Genomic DNA, 19,049 nt, shown 5'->3' with positions numbered 1-19,049 from the left:
TAAGTATACAAATAAAAACATTTCTACTCCTACTGTCAGTATCTGGACAAAAAGTATATTCTGTTGTTCTTCACTGCTAATATAGCTGACAATTTCAGGTGCTGTACACTGTGCTTTAAGAATTTACGCACAGGAATGCTTTGTGCATTTCAAAGCTTCATTTGCTTACTATTTTAAAAGAATGCTTGTCTAAACACATGTTTAAACAACACGTAAGATAAGATGTACGTAGAATGAGATGACTGTTTTTACCAGACAAAATATCAGGAAGAACAGTTATTGAAGTAGAGGTATATCTATATACTGCACTTCAGTGTTTGCTGCTTAATATGTAAGTTTTAGTTAGTCCTCAGAAATCATTGGCAATGAAATGAAACTTGCCTTGTATTTTGACATTTTGCCCATTTGAAAAAAATATCCATTTTTTTAGCAGGCATTTAAAATGTTTTCTCTTCAGCAAGCATTTTCTCTCTTTCCTGAGCTGTCTTGCTGTGGACTAAATCAGAATTCACAGGATCATAGAATGGCCTGGGTTGAAAAGGACCACAATGACCATCTAGTTTCAACCTCCCTGCTATGTGCAGGGTCGCCAACCAGCAGACCAGGCTGCCCACAGCCACATCCAGCCTGGCCTTGAATGCCTGCAGGGATGGGGCATCCACAACCTAATTCTAGGACAGTGTCCAGTTTTCCATGACATTTTGGGGAAAAAAAAACATCTGTGTTTTTCAATGCTGAAATTGGCACCAAATGTAAATTTTGATTTTAAAGTCATTGGTACTGTTTTCACTTTTTGTGTGCACTTGCAGTGCGTGCAGATGTTTCATTGGAGGCTCTACTCTGCCCTCTGTCTTAACAAATGCTGCTTTAATAGGTTTCAAAATGTACTGAAGAAGCAAGTGAGAAGAAATGAAAAGTGCAATTACACATAAGGGGGTTTCATTTTGCCCTTCAGTATCCTTGGAATAAAATGAATTTTGTATTGCTTTCTAACTGATAAAGTAGAGCTGAAGAAAGGAAGGCTTTTTCTTCAATAAAGCATATAATACCAAGATTCATGTTTGTTTTTTTTTTGTCATTGTATTTTATTTCCCTAGGACTCTTAGTGTGTTAGTAGGTAGGCATTTTGTCAGGAAAGATTTATTTTTTGCTTGTTCTTGTAGATCTATGCATATACATATTTTAATGAATAAATATTTTACTTGAAGCTCTTGGGTTCATGTGAGGTGGTTTTCTTCTTTTTTCTTTTTTCACATTACTTAAAATGAGTAATTCTCAATTGTTAAAATATCAAGAGCATCCTTTTTTGTTGTTGTTTGTTTGCTTTGTTTTTTCCAAATTTTTCAGTCCAAATTTTTCAGCTTGGTGCAAAATGGAGTTGTATTGTTACTTCAGTTTTAGAAAGCATTGCACTGATGTTTTCAGTTTACAGGCCAGGTGAAGAACAAAAATAACAAACGCAATACCTGGGACTCCCAAAGTGTGGGGCGTTATCCATTACAAATGAGTATTCCTTCAAGAACTATCTTAAAATAATCTTTATATATTTATACTTCAGTAACCCAAAGTCTCTATGCTTAGAATTGTTATACAGAGAACATTCTTTTCTTTAGTTCTGACCTGTTAACTTTTGCACTTTCTTCAAGTTTCTTTGTGTATTCTCAGTATTAATCATTTCCTTTATGTGAAGGGAAAAATCATCTATAGCTGTCAATGGGTAAAAGGACAGAAACTTGGATTACTCAATACAGCAGCACTTAATGGGAGTATTCCTTTATGACTATTGTGTTTTCTTGTTTATGCCATAATCTATACAATACACATAATAGCTGTCTAACTTCTGTGTTCCTTTATTAGAGGCCTTTTTGAAATTGAAATTCTATTCTTCATTACACAATGCCTCTTTTATAATTAAAAAAAAATCTTCTGGGTTAAGTTTTGCTTTGCACTCCCTATGGTAGTGGTTAATGTTGTCGTTGCCATGATAATACAGGCATGTTGTCATCTGACTTTGTTCTTGGAAAAGGAACTGCACGTCTCTAGTGGAAGCACTCACATGTAGGCCAGTTTTCTAAGACTCAGCATATGTGGTGAAACTTCTAGCTCAGTTATTTTAAGAAAACTTTTAACCACCTTTACAGAGTGATGGTAGGATAAAAAGGGCTGTCTACATTAAACCAGAAAGATGTTTCCTGACAGTTTTTCCTTTTCTTTCTCTTACAGAGTTTTTGTGCAGCCTTACATCAGGAACTCAAAGAATACTACCGACTTCTGTCTGTTTTGCATTCTCAGGTAAACTAAATGATTCTTAGTTAGCTCATTCAGATAGTCTAAAACAAAGCAACTCCTAAAGGTGCGTGTAGGTATCCTTCTTAGAGCAGGAAGGATGTACAACAGATGCTATTGAAAGTAGATGCAATACTCTGTAACTTGCACATTACTTACTCTTTGGATGTAGATATTCATAAATGTTTTTCACTCAGAAATTTGATGCTTTTTGTGAGCAAGAAATGTAACAGGTGTTCCTAAGCCTCCGTCCCTTTTTGCTTCGCTTTTGTCAGTTTCATCTTATGTGATGTTTCTGTCATTCAAATCCCAAATGGCATGGCACATCTTTGAGAAAGGAGAAAAATGTTCTTTCTGTATTTCAAGCAACTTGTAGCTTAGAAGCTGGGAACAAGGACAGTTCTTTAACATTTATAACTTTTGAGCGCTTGTCATTATTACTTCTTGTATTTTTTCCTAGCTGCCATCCTGTTAATCTTTTAGTAATTATTTCCTGTTCTGTCCACAATAACTTTGATATTTTCTTTTTTTGGTTTGCTGTAGCTTTTTTCACCAGGAAAATATTTGATTTCTTTGAAATAAAGCTTTCAAACCTCTTTACCTTTCCTGCTTTCAAATAAGTGATGGCTTTGGTGGGAGGAGGTGCATATGATGGAAAAAGGAAGGTTCTAGTGCCACTCACTTGGGTTGACCACAGTGAGTAGCCAAGCTCTTATCCCGCTTCTCACTCAGTCTTGTTTCTTGGAAGGTGGGGAGAAAATGGAAGCACGGCAAAAACATAATTGAATTAATAATGGTTTGACAGGGAAAGCAGAATCTTTGTGCAGAAGCAAAGCAAAAGGAATAATTCATCCACTACTTTCCATCAGCAGGCAGATGTCCAATCTCTTCCTGGAAAGCAGGGCTCAGTGTGCTTGGGAAGGCAAATGCTGTCACAGTGAACTTTTTTCTGCTTTCCCTACTCTATTCTCTGAGCTTTTATTAGTAAAATGCTAATTACAGGACAAAAACTATGAAACACCATTTCATGCTTCAGCACTTGCCAGTTTTGTTCCTTGATACGTCTATCTATTTCTTATTTGATCAGCTCCAACTGGAAGATGATCAGGGTGTAAATTTGGGACTTGAGAGCAGCTTAACACTTCGTCGTCTTCTCGTCTGGACATATGATCCTAAAATAAGGTTAAAGACCCTTGCAGCACTTGTTGATCACTGTCAAGGTCCGTTTAATGTTCATCTAACACTTTTGGGAAAGTTATTTAACTTCTGAGTGGTTGTGCCTGCTAACTGTGGGTATCACTAATATTGCTGTTATATTTTTCTGAACATTTTAAGTAGCTCATCTTCTGGAGTATCTCTTTTGGTACTTCAAGCAGGAAACTGATGAATAGATGCACTTAAACATATTGGTGGGTGTTTTGTTTGTTTGTTGGAAACATTTTTATTAAACTAGGACATGTTTAAAATATCCTTCAAATTTTAGGGACATACCTTTCACACTGTTTTCAGTTATTTTAGTTATCTTTCAGAGAATATTGTACTGTGGTAAACCCTACTAACACTACAAAATGACTAGCTCAGCCTTTTCACTGGGTATGAGTATTTTTCTATGCAAGCTGGCGTATGGGAGCAATTTGCAACTTGTCTGCAGGTTGATGCAAAACAGCCAAACTTCCCAAATCTGAAAGAAGTATGTGGTAATGATCCACAAGGAAGAGCTGGGGAATGGTGTTGAAGTTGATCAAAACTTGGTCACTAACCAACCTAGGCCTGTACTGCAAGGACATTTTAAACTATGCAGCGTAACAGCAAAACAAGTGCTAGACATGTTTTATTTTATTTTATTTTTTTTTTTTTTGGCAACTTCTTACTTTTCAATTGGAGGATGATGGGTTATGACACCTATAAAGGGAACTGTGGAGGAGACTGTAACTGCGAAGCAGGAAAGATACATTTGTGTTTGTACATGCACACAGAACAGCTGAGAGAGACAAGTACAAGATAGAAAGAAAATAAATACTATAGCTTCTCCAACACTCTTACTGGTGTGGTTGGAAAGAAAGGAAGCATCAAGTCAACCTTTGTGGGTGATCTGATTCTGTAAATTTTACGTTACTGCAAGCTACTATATGCCAGACAGAATGCCACATCTTAATACTTCAGTGAGATTAATGATTCATGCCTTAAAACCTAAGCATTCCCAGTCAACACTAAAAAATTTACTTTCTGTACATTTTAGAAGCGTGTTCAATAAGCTCTCAGTGACATGAGACTACTTAAAATTGATGGCTGCTGAATTTATTTATGGAGTATTTTAATTCCTTCATACAGTTCTGTTCCTTTCCCCTATGAACTTACAGGAAGAAAAGGTGGTGAACTAGCTTCAGCTGTTCATGCCTATACTAAAACAGGAGATCCCTACATGAGATCTCTGGTTCAGCACATTCTTGGCCTGGTCTCCCATCCTGTACTGAATTTTCTTTATCGATGGATTTATGATGGAGAGCTGGAGGATACATACCATGAGGTAATATATAAGAAATATATTATCTTTGTTCGTTTGCTTTATGGAAGCTTGTAGGAAGAGGAGAACTGAAGAAGTAAATTGTGATGTAAACATATTAAGTAAGTAATGCATACAGTTACAACGTGAAATGTGACTCTGCTTAATGAATTCAGTATTAGTGTGATGTCCTGAAGTTACAGTGATACAATATGTTGTCTTCAATAAATCATATCCTGGATCTGTTTATAGATGCAGAATAATGGAATAATGATAAATTCTCTCTTCTGATCAAAGCATCATCTCTGTATCCTCCTGTTTAGGAGCAGTAGTAATGTATGCAGAGTTCTTTGTAACTGTTTAGAATGAATATTCTACTTAGAGTACCTCTTGTTATCTCTAGCCTCAAGTATCTGTGCTTTGTCAGATGGGATGGAACAGCTGATGGTTGCAGAGTTCCTCTAGAAATCCCGTAGTTATTCTATGGCTCACATTCTTCTTTTGATTTTAATATTTATTTCAATCTACAGTTCTTTGTAGCTTCAGATCCTACAGTCAAAACTGACCGGTTGTGGCATGACAAGTACACTTTGAGGAAATCAATGATCCCTTCTTTTATTACAATGGAGCAATCAAAAAAGGTATATATTTAAAAATCAATCTTGCGATGATTTGTTGGCCTGTGCTGCTATTTAGACAGTTATTAAGAAAATGGAGACCAAAGTTAGCAGTAGGTATTCATCTTAAAAATAACTAAATTAATAGAATTATGTACTAAAGAGGACTAAGGACTGTTTCAGGGTTTTTGTTGTTGTGTTTTGTTGGATTTTTTTTTCAATTTTCTGACTAGTGGTCTTTGTTTAAAGAGATTTTGAGTGTCACTGGAGTTCTGGGTTGCTGTGGTGGAGATTGCGAAGCTAAGAGTGAAGAAAGGTGACGATAAATTATTGTTGTGGTGATTGCGGGTGGACTTTTTGTTAACTTTTACCTAACATGCAAGTAACTATTGAATTAATAATAATAATTTCTTGTTTTTAGGTCCTCCTAATAGGAAAATCCATAAACTTCTTGCATCAAGTTTGTCATGATCAAACTCCATCCACAAAGATGATTGCTGTGGCTAAATCTGCAGAATCTTCGAAGGGTGGTAGGGTATCAGTGTTGGTCAACTTCCCTTTCAACTGAGCTCTGTGCAGTATGTGGCTTAGACTATAAATTCACACTTTAGATAATGAGATGGAAAGGAGTACAAAAGTTCCACCTTTAAATTGCAGGGTTGTTTTTTTAACTGGTTAATTTCATTTTGCAGAACAGGTATGGAGATGCGTGTGTATAATTTTCTTAATTTGATGGGTTTGCTGAATGGTTTTTAACGTACTGAGCTTCTGAATGAATCCAGGCATGATCAGCCTGCTTTCAGCTGACTTTAAGTTGGAGGAGTAGGATGAGAGCAGGCATATTCTTGAGTGTTGCTATGAGAATTGAGACTTCTCATCAAATACACATCACATAATTCCATAATAATAATAATAATAATAATAAATTAATTCTGTGATTTAAAAAAAGGTAATTAAAAATCCATTATATGTGGGATGCTAGTAAAATTGTTTTTGAAGACTTGAAAATTGGTTTGCCTGCTGTTGACCATTAAGCCAACTTAAGGTTAATTTCAGAACTTCCTCGGAGTATTTATTACTATTTCTTGCTATTTAGAAGAGATTTCAGTTTTAATGTATATGGTATTTATGGTTATCCTGTGGTAGCTTATTCTTTACAAAAAGGTTAGAGTTATGATTTTCATTTTGAGCATAGTGATGTCTTTTGCAAATATCTGTGAATTCTTTACATATGTTTGTACTTGGTATCCTTTGGAGAGCTTTATAGGTTACTGAGAGTTGGGAAACCTCAGTGTGCCATTGAACCAGACTCAGAGACAAAGAATCAAAGAATGGTTTGGGTTGGAAGGGACCCCAAGGATCATCATGTTCCAACTCCCTGCAGCAGGCAGGGCCACCAACCTCCAGATCTGTTATTAGACCAGGCTGCCCAGGGCACCATCCAACCTTGTCTTGAATGCCTCCAGGGATGGAATATCCACAGCCTCTCTGGGCAGCCTGCTCCAGCACCTCACCACTCTTGTGTCAAGGACTTCCCCCTGACATCCGATCTAAACCTTCCCTCCTTGAGCTTAAAACCATTCCTCCTTGTCCTATCACTGTCTACTCTTGCAGAAGGTGATAGGACTTTGTGAAGTTTGCCTCATTAAAGAGTGAATTCTTTGTTAGAATCATTTTTTGTTTAGTAAGCTTAGAAGCACTTTAGTAGTTGAGGCTGAATCTCAGCAGAGCAGCACGTGAAACTTGGTTCTAACTTTTCCTATCTGCAGCGCAGATTGGAACTAATTCTTGAACAGGCAGCGTGCTGTTTTGATACCTGGACCTCTGGTCTCTACCTTTTAGAGCAGCTGCTGTAGAATGAAAAACTGATGAAAAACGGGAGTGTATCCTTTAATGCTGAGGAAGGCCTGATAGTTCATCATCCATTATTTGGAGTTTTGCTGAAAGAAGCTATGTTACTTTTGCTATCTAATAGGAGCTTTATTGCAGTCCCTTTCTTAACAAGCTTATAGCTATAGAAAAGAGTGAAATACACTGCTTATGTCCTACTTTCTGGTCCCAAATTGCTGTACATTAAATGTGGAGAAGAAAGCAAAATGTTTCTGACTGTCCGCCAGATAATGCAAGCATATTCCCTCATCTCGTGTTCTGATGTATCTGTGGAAACTCTTTTCTGTTGGATGTTCTGACTGATCCTTTGAATGTTTTTTTCTTCTACCCTTAAATGTGACTCCTAATTTAGATCCGTCCCCAACAAAGATTTTCCCGATCTGTACTTTTTGATCTCCTTCAGATGATTTCATTCTGTAAACTGCCATACTCCAACAAACTTAAAGGAAAATTCACTTTCTGTGTAGTAGTGATAATGTAATATGAGCTCGGAAGGTACAGGCTGGGTACATGCTAAAAGTAATACTGTTGAACTGTGGGCTGCTTTAGACTTGCTTTCGCTTTGGCTATACCTAATGCGTAATATAGTGGATCAAAATAAATAGCAATTCCTCTGCTTGTACATTTCAATTTCAAAGCTTGTTTGCCTCATTTTTTTGGAAAAATACAAATTTAATTCTAATTTATTGTTTTTTAGCTGCTGATTTGTTCACGGATCTGGAAAATGCATTTCAAGAGAAAATTGATGCAGCTTATTTTGAGACCAGCAAATACTTGTTGGATGTTCTCAATAGGAAGTACAATCTACTGGAACACATGCAGGCCATGAGGCGTTACTTACTGCTTGGTCAAGGAGACTTTATCAGACATTTAATGGATTTGCTCAAGTAAGAATAAGAAGGGTAATTATGGTGAATTTCTGATGCTCCCAAGTGTTCATGATTGGTACTATTTTGCTGTCAGAAGATGATGCTTGAGTTATTACTCAAAGGTTTACCTGAACAACTTTGAAATCCTATTTGCACCCCGAGGGCTGAAGGTAGGAAGTACATTCAGTATTATTTTATAGTGTCTTGAAAAGCTACACTTTTCATCGAGCCTGTGAGAGGCCCAGGGATGTTTATACTTTGCTTGCTCCTGTCAGCAAGTTTAAGCAACAAAGTTCAGTTTCTGGAGCTCCTGACACCTCTAGTTAGTACTGTTGAGTGTTAGTCTTCTATATTTTGGATGCATTTGGTCCAAAACATCCTTAATTCCTTTCTATTTTATTTAATTGATGCCTCACCAATCTCTGTTTTAAGCATTCAAGAGTACCTAGAAGTTTAAGTTCATAAAGTGAATTTGCAAGCTGGCTGCTTTTACAAGCAGGTGCTGCTTAGTTTACCAGAAATATCCTTAACAAAGCTTTCCTTTGTTCTGAAAGGCAGGCTTTCTAATAAAGCTTTCATCAACTTCTTTGTACATAACCTTGCTTTTTTATGTGGAAAATACTGTGAAGCAGAACAAGATTGGTGCATGAGAGTCAGTATTACATTTGAGACAGAAATAGAGAGGGGCTTTCCAGCACTGATCATGGGGGAGAGGATTGCAAAGCTTGCGTGTTGCTGTCCTTGGAAGGTTGCACAGAGGGAGTGGGTTTGAGTTCTTCTGTCAGCAGTTCGAAGCCCATGAGGTGCCTATCAGTAAGTGTCTCAAAACAGTGAAACAGCTTTTGTGGTTTGATGCATTGATGAGTTAATCTGCCTCATTTTAGATACAAATGCAAGTGAGATTTCTTAATCGTTCTTATAGCAGTGCTAGTAATTTGAGATGAGTGGCATTGAAGCAGGATAATCTTACTCCTCGTGCTGATGCTCAGATGTATAGCTGCGCATATATAAACAGTTATAAATATTTTGCTCATTGATTTTCTTTGTGGTTAAGACTGGAAGAGTAACATAAGAGGTTTTGAATTTTCAGGAAAGTATTTCACTGCATGCTGCAGTTAGAACCAGTTGCTGCTACAGGCTATCTAAGAAGTCTGCCATGACTTTTTTGTTTCTTAACTTTCAGACCTGAGCTTGCACGACCAGCCACAACCTTGTACCAGCATAACCTAACAGGAATTCTTGAAACAGCAGTGAGGGCAACTAATGCTCAGTTCGATAATCCTGAGATTCTCAAACGATTGGATGTTCGACTTCTGGAGGTTTGTTGCATTATGGTGACTCTGACCTGAAACAGAAGTGAATAAAAATACATACAGTGTTTGTGTACGCAGGCATCTACATGAAACAAAATTTTGATATATACACATAGTAATTATTTTGTCCTCCCCTTTCTCCATTGAAGTCCACTTTGAAATATGCAAACCTCACTTAAGCCTTCTCTTCCCATCTCCTGCCTGTTGTCTGTTTATATTTTGAATTGTGTTTGCACAGCCATTTCACTGACAAAACAAGGTCAAGTATTTGGGTCAAGTAATAGATGCAGATGGCCCTGATTTGGGGTTCTGCAAGCAGCTCTTGCTGACACTGCTCTTAAAAGAATCTTGGGGTGGTTGTTTTTTGTTTTTTTTTTTCCTCTCACCAGTAGTCATGAAGAGTGGAGAAATGCAAGTGCATTTTGTGAAGGATACCTCTACTAAGAAACTTGAGTTGATGAGGAGGTTCCAGCCCCAGAGGTGGGAACTGTCTGAACTCAGGCAACTGAAGTAAGCCTATTCTTTAGGCAAAGTTCTGCCTGAGAAGTCTCCCCTTCATTTATTTTAATATTTTCAGTGGAAAAACACTGGCAGCATGAACATCAGCAACTGGGTGAGGTGAATCCTGCCATTGTGTAAAACATAGGTTAATTTTGGCTTAATCTACTACTCTTGACAATGAACTCCTGTGTCACGTATTGTTGTGGTTGCTTGCTTTTTCATATCAGCTTTTCATATTTCATCATGAGAGAAGAAGCAGCAGCTCTTCTGCACTATCATACTCTGATTAGCACTCAAGTTTACACGTCTTTTCAATTCAGGTATCTCCTGGGGACACTGGATGGGATGTCTTCAGTTTGGACTATCATGTTGACGGACCAATAGCAACGGTAATGTCATATATTGCTGGTTGTGAACATGTCTCAGATGCTGAGCTAGATTGCTAAACATTTTGTTATTGAAATAACCTTCTTACTCTGGAGTGTACGATCAGAGAGACTCCTTTTTTTTTTTTTTTTTTTTTTTCAGCATCAAGGATGTATCCAACAGCTGAGCCAAAACCTCAGTTCTTATAAATTAACAGTGAGTGCTGAAAAATTACATCCAAAACATTAATTACTGAAAATCAGTAGTTCATTTGTTCTAGCAGAGATTTTGGCAGATACTTAATAAATGGAGTGCTGCTCCTTATAGACCATTATTACGAGACTGTAACAGCTACTCTGAGATAATTTGCAAGGAACTGGAGAGTGTATCTGAGGAGAACTTGCACTAACTAAATTAAATTTGATAGGTAGTGCTCACAAGAAATACTGAGGAAATAATTGTGTTGATAGAATCAATAGCAGTATTGATCAGAATGCATTCAGTCTCTGTAAAAATGTTGTAACACCAAAACATGAAGGAATTGTTACATACGTATGTAGTTTGAAGTGCAAAATGTTTAAGGTTTTTCTTGTTCACCCTTTCTTACCCTTCTATGCACATGAGATTGGAAGTGAGGAAAACCTCTCAAGAAGCAATTGCAGGTTCAAGCTTTTTCAGTTTCCAATCTGCTAGAACAACAAATACATTTGTACAGTGAATTGGAACTGGCAAAAGCATTAAGGCAGTTCTGAGAATTATTTACATTTATTTCAGTGTACTTAAATAGAAGACTCTTTTATGCAGAACAAATAAACTTTAGTGCATTTTTATTCCATTTTTCTGCAGTCTTCTTAAGAAATACCGTGTGGAAATACTGATAATGCAGGAATCTCTTTTGTATTAAATTAGGAAAAAATTAAAAGTGACAGTGCTGTAAGAAGACACAGTTGAAGTGTACTGTGGAACATACTCCAGAGTGCTCGACCATGGAGTGCTGCAGCTCTGCTGTTAGCAGTGCTTGGTGCTTATTTGAATGCTGGAGAGCTCAGCTCAGTTCTTGAGGGAGCATTTTCCCAAGAGCTTTTTTTGTTCTGCTGATATTTTACAATGAACTGCATGGATCAGAATAGATGAACTGGGAAGATGTTATTGGTCCTTCAGAACACATGAGATCTGTTAAATCTGTACTGATACTTTGTTTTGTAGGTGTTTACACGTGAGTGCATGAGCCACTATTTAAGAGTATTTAATTTCCTTTGGAGAGCGAAGCGAATGGAGTACATTCTTACTGATATATGGAAAGGACACATGTGCAATGCAAAGCTTTTGAAAAGTATGCCAGGTGAGAGGTCTGAATGGATGACATACTCATAAACTGGGTTTAGATTACTGTAACTGATTTTTAAATGGCCAAAAAAATCAGTTGTGACAAATGAAGTTTGTATTTTGTTGCTGGTTTTGATTGACTGTTTAATGATAGGGAGTGAAGATGAAATAGCTTTATTGTGTATGGAAGTTTCCTGCTTGTTTAAGCTAGTCCTAGATTATGGGTTTTTGTAGCAATGAGGAAATGAAACATCCCATGTCTCTGGAAAGAGACCGTTACTCTTTCATCTCCTTTTATTCATCTTCCTTGATCTTCCCTCCCTTCCTTGATCTGTACCCTCTACTTCCCTTTGTCTTGTGCTGGGAGTACTAAGTCTTCCACATACGCACTTCCAAATTTACTAGTTTTACCATTATTTGTTTCTTTTTCTGTTATTTAGCTAAGAACAGAAGACACTAAGATAAGAGAAGCAGGTGTTTGAGCAGCAACAGGAAAGCTGTTAAGTGTAGTGGCTCTTTGTGCTTGGGAACTTTTGATTGTGTTTTCCTGTAGAGAATGTAGAATTGTTTGAGCATCTGTACTGACTCAAGGTTGACTTCTGACCTAACTATATTTTCTCTGTTTAAAAAAAAAAAAAGCTATTGGGGGTTACAGTTCTTTGTGGCATAGTAGTGTTTACAGAAATACTTTTATAATTGGGAACTGTTTGATGAGTGGAAGCAGGTACCTTGGCCTCGGGAGCTCTTGTAAAGATCAGCTTGCAGGGCTAATCTCTGGACTATACAGAATGACTAAGTTTCCTTTCTGTGGGTAAACCTTAGATTTACTTTACTGTTGCTCCTTTATACTAAAGAAGTCCTTGTTTGACTTAAAACCTGTGGTGTATTGTGTTCTCTCCTTATGTTCCCTTTGAGAATAGGGTGTGGTTTTATTCTCATCACTTGAAGGTCTTCAGGCTGAAACCATCTCCTATGGCTACATATTTTCTGCTCTCAGAAGACATACCTGGGAGAGCTTTCTTATGCTTTTTTTGTGGACCATTCTATAGATTAAATCGTAACAGGTTGTCACCTTTAGATCTGGCTACTTTTTAGGTAATGCTTTGCATTTAAAATGCTACCCAAGATGTTACAGCTATTGCTAGCAGATGGAGCTCAGTGTTGCATTTGAGTGTAATGCTCTGACAGAGGAGTGTGTGTTTTACAAATATCTGCCTTCTGCCTGAAGGGACTGGAGGCTTTCTCATTCTCTGACATGTCTAAGTTGGAAGCTGTGGGTAGATTTTTCTTCCAATATGTGCAATACGTGGAGAGACTGCCACAGCACTGATTTGCAAAGAAGCAGCAGAACTTGCTTCATTTTCTTTCTCTTCCTCCAGAACAGTACCTTACCCTTCTAGACACAGAGCAGCAACTGGAAGACAGTAATTGATAGAAGTGCCTGTAGGAGGGTCTTTGTTTTTCAACCACCATATGGTAGCACTGACTTTGTAGGATAGCTTTGCTCAGCATTCCCTAACAGCCAGGGTTTTTAATGCTTTCAAGGACCACTATTAAACTGTAGTGCCAGTCTTGCTTTTTTCTTATCAGGAAATTGGATAAAAAATATAGATGTATGCAACTCACATAGGCATGTTGGGCAGTTCCTGTTGTTTAACCAGTCCTGGCATTTTTTATTTATTTATTTATTTATTTTTTTAATTGACCCTATTTAAAGAAGATGCAATATATGTATGAAAGAGTCTTCCTACAAAGGCATAGCAAATGAACAGAATACCTTGTTGTGCTGTCAATGAGATCATTAGATGGGTCTGTAACATTGTAAATAGGAAAATGCAGAATTTCTTTTGTTTTGGAGCCTCATAGCTTTGGCAGCGTTTTAGAAATGACTTCCTCTGTTTGGATCTGCTTGATTCCAGACGGAAGAATCCTCCATTCTAGAGGGTTTTTGCAGTTGATGATAATCTTAATGGTACCCTTTTCTGTCTTAGACAAATGCTCTGGGTGAATAGGCCTGGACTACTAGAGCCACAGATTCCCTACTCCTGTTGCAGCCCCCCTCTTTTCTCTTCTCAATGTGGTAGTACAAAATATGCCACCTGTAGTATGAAGACTAGTGGCAGGAGGTACAAGAGGTCCCAGATGAACTGCAGATCTGTGGCCTTAGATTTTTCAGCCAAAAGAGAGCATGGAACATGCTCTATTTTTGCCTCTAAGGACTAAAAGGGTCTCAGTTGTGATAGTCTGCGAATTTCCAGTGCTGTCTGAGCGTGCAGTTGGTGTCTTCAGCTAACATTTTTGAGGAACTAATTGTGCAACGTTCTTTGTTCAGCTGTTTTTTTCCAGTGTTGCTACTGCCATCCAAGACTAGTGGCTGTCTTATGAGGTATTCAGTTTGGTAGAAAAAAGATTACCGAGCTGGTTTGATGGCTGTGCTTGTCCTTGTGGTCTTTAACATGCCATCTCTTTGAATTTTTTCTTTACAGAGCTTTCTGGGGTGCTGCATCAGTGTCACGTTCTGGCATCAGAAATGGTCCATTTCATTCATCAAATGCAGTATTACATTACATTTGAGGTATACTCTATCCATCCAATATGTTGCTTAAAAATGAAGTACTTTTAATATTCTGTGTGTGTTGTGTGTCTTAAGTTTCAAAGAGCTTGTCATCTAGCAAATCAAAACAGCCCAATCCTGAATCATTGTACTCCAGGTGCTTGAATGCTCGTGGGATGAACTCTGGAACAAGGTCCAGCAAGCGCAGGACTTAGATCACATCATTGCAGCTCATGAAGTTTTTCTGGACACAATCATAGCTCGGTGCTTGCTGGATAGTGATTCCAGGGTAAGTCTTCTCCTTTGCATTAAATTGTAACTGTGAGCTTATCTTATGAATTTCGAACCACCTTCTCTTACATTCCAGGACCAAGGAGAAAAGTCAGTTTTCTCCCTCTCAAATAAGACCTTGTTGTAGGAGGCTGCTCCTTGCACACACTAATAGATGCTGGTTATAAAACTTTTGCAAGGTGGGCCAGTTGCTTATAGTCCTGAGAAGCAAAGTTGTTATGCAGCAATTGACTGGGAACTTTGCAAAGCAGTTTCTTCAGCTAAACATGAGAAGATTTAATTTACTTACGTTCTCAAGAGTGCTAGTAAATGAAATGCTTTTACTGTAATACTCTTTCATTGTTTTGTTACTTAACTGTCTCACAGGTACTTCTCAACCAACTTCGAGCTGTTTTTGATCAGATCATTGAGCTTCAGAATGCCCAAGATGCAATGTACAGAGCTGCTCTGGAAGAGTTGCAACTAAGATTGCAATTTGAAGAGAGGAAGAAGCAGCGTGAGCTTGAGGTACAGTAAGAACATTACTAAAATATGAAAACTAGTTGAATAATATCTAATTATTGTCTGGTATGGAGGGTTTTTACTTCAGCTACAGCTACAAAAGAAATGAAAAATGTATTGAGATGCATGTGAAACTCATCAGCAGTAGTGAGTTTAAACAAAACCTCCAAATGACGTTTCATTTGTGTCTTACTCAAATCTCTGAGTGGATGGAGTTTGCACTGGGCTTGGAAGGACAAGGCATTTGGGGATGTTTTAGGTGAAGGAAATGGTAGAGCCTTGAATTTTCTGAATCTTCTTGCAAATAATGCCTGCATACTGGCACGTGGGATGTGCAGTGCTGGTACAAGACTCAACTGCTTTGCTTATCTCAGACTTCCTTGGTAGTAAAAGTCTTTGTGTGAAGAATGTGAGAAGAGCTTCTCTAAATTGCCATTGTAAAAAATCATGTAATAGCACACCTTGAATGTTTTCATGTGCTGTACAACCACGGAGAGGACTGATAATTTCAGCCTTAGAAGGTCCGTGTTTGGCTTTCTTTGGCTGCATTTGACCATGTGAACATGGTAGTTCAGCCTGGCAGAAGGTGGACAGAGCTAACAACTTCTATCACGTGACAATTGAATTCTTATTCATTTTATCTCTGTGTAGGGCAAATGGGGTGTAACTGCATCAGAAGAAGAAGAAGAGAAGAAAAGGATAAAAGAATTTCAAGACTCAATACCCAAAATGTGCTCACAGCTCCGAATACTCACTCACTTTTACCAGGTACCCTTTAGATATGTGTGTGTGTGTATATATATATATATATTTTTTTTTTTAATATGAGTCATTAATTACAATGTGTAGAAATCAATTTCACATACAGGGTAACTTTTGTTTGTGGATCTAGGTCTTTATTTCTTTGTTGTACTTCGATGCCTGCGTTCACCATTCCTTAATAGACAGCACAGATGTGATGTGAATTATTCTGGCTTTGTCTTAGTATGTTATATCTCCTACTGGAGCTCCCATTTCCCAGGAAAATGAGCTGATACATTTTGAGGAGAGTGTTCAGAAAGCAGTGAAAAAGGGGGCACAGCATTATGTGCCACAGCAGACTTTCAGAGTCAGAGCACAGAAAACCCAGAATCCTACCCCAAACTCCACTCTTGCCTTTCACATATGAGAAATTCTTGGTATAGTATAGTCTGCCTTTAACTTTTCTTGAATATCATCTTTGGCATACCTGAAAATAAGATTTTTTTAATGATATTGATGCCAAGTTTGAATTAAAGCTGCAGGGTTTGCTTTCTTCCTGCACTATTGCTGTCCTGGATGAAGTGATGCTGAGTGTTGATTTCGCATGCAGATTTTAAGGAAAGCAGAATACTGTGCTCAATATAGCAAATATTGGTGTCTCTTTTTTTTGAAGGCTGTAGAGATCCTGGGCTTTGATAGGAGAACTTCAAATCTGGGAGGATTTTGCCTCCTGCATCCAAATATTGTACTTCTCCCTCAGTTGTACTTCTCCTCTTTTCTCAGAGAAAAATAGAGTCAGATAACTTAAGAGCTGTAAGCTGTGAATAGATCATAATTTGTGTGCTTTGCAGGACTGCTACAAGTCAGCAGTGTGCTACAAGTTGGCAGCATAGCTTTGTCAGCTTGGGCTGTATTCCTGTCAGCCCTACCACAGATTTCTCATGCAAGGACCTCTCTGGCCATCCGTAGTTGTCATTGGAAGTATTTAGGAAGGTAAATGAGAGGTGCTTGCTCGTAGGCATGTCCATATTAGTATTTAATGGAGATCAGGAATGAGCTCTTGATGGGAGTTTTCCCATCCTCCCTAAGCTGTGTGTTTTCCTGTATGCTGTGGAGCTCCTGCAGCCCCTTGGCCAGAAGTGTGCCTCCAACTTCCTAATTGCAAGTCCCAAGTCAAAACTGCTTCCAATACGCGGTCTAGTCACTGAGTCTGCAGCCCTGGCTGCCCTACTTTGCAGATCTTTTGCTGTTCCAAATATCAAATAGTATGTTCGAAATAAGCAATGGTTTATAGCTGTTCTAGTCTGTATTGTACATAGAACATAAAAACAAACATTAAGGTCACCTTGTCCTGAATTACCCTAAGTGTAGTGGGGCTGCCCTGGGAGAGCAGGCACACAGGAATGCTCCTCTGCAGCCTCTGAAGCCTTAGGAGAGATGGAGAGTCCTAGCTGGGCAAGGGGATGGTCTGTTTGAAAGACTGAGCTATATGCACTGAAAATTTTGAAGTGTCTATGGCAGAAATTTGAAGGTAAAAGCAAGCTGTGGGCTTTTTGTAGAAAGAGTAAGTCCTGTGTATAACTCATTTGCTAACATTTGAATATAAATTCTTGTGCTTGTCTTTTCCTGGATTCCCTCTGTTGAATAAACCTTGTTGTCAGGCTTAGACACCACCTAGAATACCTGTGTGAAGCATACTACTGTTGCTTTCTTAGCTGTTTCTTGATTCTTTCTTTTTTTCTCATTTAGGGAATCGTCCAGCAGTTCTTGGTCTTGCTGACAACCAGTTCTGATGAAAGCCTTCGATTTCTTAGCTTTAGACTGGACTTCAATGAGCATTATAAAGCAAGAGAACCAAGGCTTCGTGTGTCTTTGGGCACTAGAGGCAGACGAAGCTCACATATGTGAAATAGCTGCTAAGGACTGCACCTCGGTATCCGAAGGATGTTGAACCTCTTGTTGGACAAGGCAGTCAGTGTTGACATAATAAAACCAAATTGTGTGTAGTAGGTGTCCACCATTTCTGCAGACAACATGTTTTCAGTCATGTGATTGTGTGACACTATATAACAGGAAGCAAAAAAGTAGGTTTGTGGATTTTGGTTCTTTTTTTTGTTTTTTTTTTTTTTTTACACTAATGTTTATAGAATTATCAGAGTAAATGGGCTTCTTGAAACTGTTAGAATTATCCTTAAGTCATCCTTTCAAACAAATGCCATTTTTATTTGAAGCTTTGTAAGCTCTCTCCACTGTAACTTATATTTGTGTCGAAAAAATCACATCTTTTGTTTCAGAAAGCACCATTTCCTTTTTTAACAAGAAAATAAAAAGGTTATTTTTTCTATATGTACTTGTTCTATTTGAAAAGAGCTTTTGTTAAAGCCAACAGATCAGGACACAGACCTCTTGTCCTCATTATGAACCTATCCAGCATTTCATTATGCTGATTTTCAGTTTTGTGATGTGTTTGACTGTGTAAGAAACTTTGTATCTGGAGACATAAACTTCTATTTAATTTTTTCTTTGTTTTCAAAGTTTACAATTTGAAATAAAGAAAAATACTTGGCAAATTCTATAGTTACTGTACAGGAGAAAACTATAGAGATAGAGCCAGAAATAAATCTATTGCACATAAGATCTAAGAACTGAAATTACTCAGTACTGTAAAAGTGAAAGTTTCAATTAAGATTAAAGTGAATGAAATAATTGGTGTTCAAAATCTGATGTGTAGAAGCAATCTAAATTGGATAATGTCGATTTCATTCTCTTCCCTTGCCTATTTTTTCATTGTAAATATTTATATATTGCTGTCCAGATGTGGGGAGAGGAGGGATTCTTCTTTTGCAAAGTTGTCACTATATCAGGTCATTTATTATGTTCCACAGGTACAAGCTTAGAAAAATAAAAACAACTATCTTTCAAACATTGGCTTTGCTTTTTGTAATTGGAAAGTTATGATTCTTTGACAGGGTAAGAAAGGAGGAGCTCACATCTGGGAATGTATTGGCCTACAGATCTCTGCTCACTACAGCCTTTTGGTATGGTATTATCCATTCTTACAGTTGTATGTAATTCATTAATTAACAGCTTCCCTCTGATGAAACAACTCTCTGGGCTTTTTTGCCTTTTGCCCTTATTCTGTCTAAACCTTGGGAAGCAGAAGGAGTGGCCAGGCCATTCAGGCAAAGCTGATGTGATCATGAGTGGCAGGACCTCTTGTGGGAATGATGCATAAAACGTGCAGGCCTGGACTAGCAGGCTTGCCTTCCAGAATTCTGCTGCAGTGCTCCC

The 19,049-nt window shown here is 37.9% G+C and overlaps 1 protein-coding gene across 1 annotated transcript in view; it reads left to right on the top strand.

Annotated features, from left to right (window-relative positions):
* The window catches only part of TUBGCP3 (tubulin gamma complex associated protein 3), a 46,044-nt gene extending 27,363 nt beyond the window's left edge, over positions 1-18,681 (top strand). Inside the window, exons 9-22 of the mRNA XM_042867842.1 lie at positions 2,224-2,292; positions 3,374-3,506; positions 4,647-4,813; positions 5,320-5,430; positions 5,828-5,936; positions 7,994-8,183; positions 9,349-9,484; positions 10,300-10,368; positions 11,552-11,687; positions 14,158-14,246; positions 14,383-14,514; positions 14,883-15,023; positions 15,669-15,785; positions 17,508-18,681. Of these exons, the coding sequence (XP_042723776.1) occupies positions 2,224-2,292; positions 3,374-3,506; positions 4,647-4,813; positions 5,320-5,430; positions 5,828-5,936; positions 7,994-8,183; positions 9,349-9,484; positions 10,300-10,368; positions 11,552-11,687; positions 14,158-14,246; positions 14,383-14,514; positions 14,883-15,023; positions 15,669-15,785; positions 17,508-17,666 (1,758 nt within the window). The 3' untranslated portion in view covers positions 17,667-18,681. The remainder of the gene's footprint in view (positions 1-2,223; positions 2,293-3,373; positions 3,507-4,646; positions 4,814-5,319; positions 5,431-5,827; positions 5,937-7,993; positions 8,184-9,348; positions 9,485-10,299; positions 10,369-11,551; positions 11,688-14,157; positions 14,247-14,382; positions 14,515-14,882; positions 15,024-15,668; positions 15,786-17,507) is intronic.
* The last annotated feature ends 368 nt before the right edge of the window (positions 18,682-19,049 follow it).

This window comes from Lagopus leucura, unplaced genomic scaffold, assembly GCF_019238085.1.
Source record: "Lagopus leucura isolate 7727_CA_CO unplaced genomic scaffold, USGS_WTPT01 Super-Scaffold_100001, whole genome shotgun sequence".
Classification (NCBI taxonomy): Eukaryota; Metazoa; Chordata; class Aves; order Galliformes; family Phasianidae; genus Lagopus; species Lagopus leucura.
The sequence above is the reverse complement of the archived record's forward strand: the minus strand, read 5'-3'. Positions and strand labels throughout refer to the sequence as shown.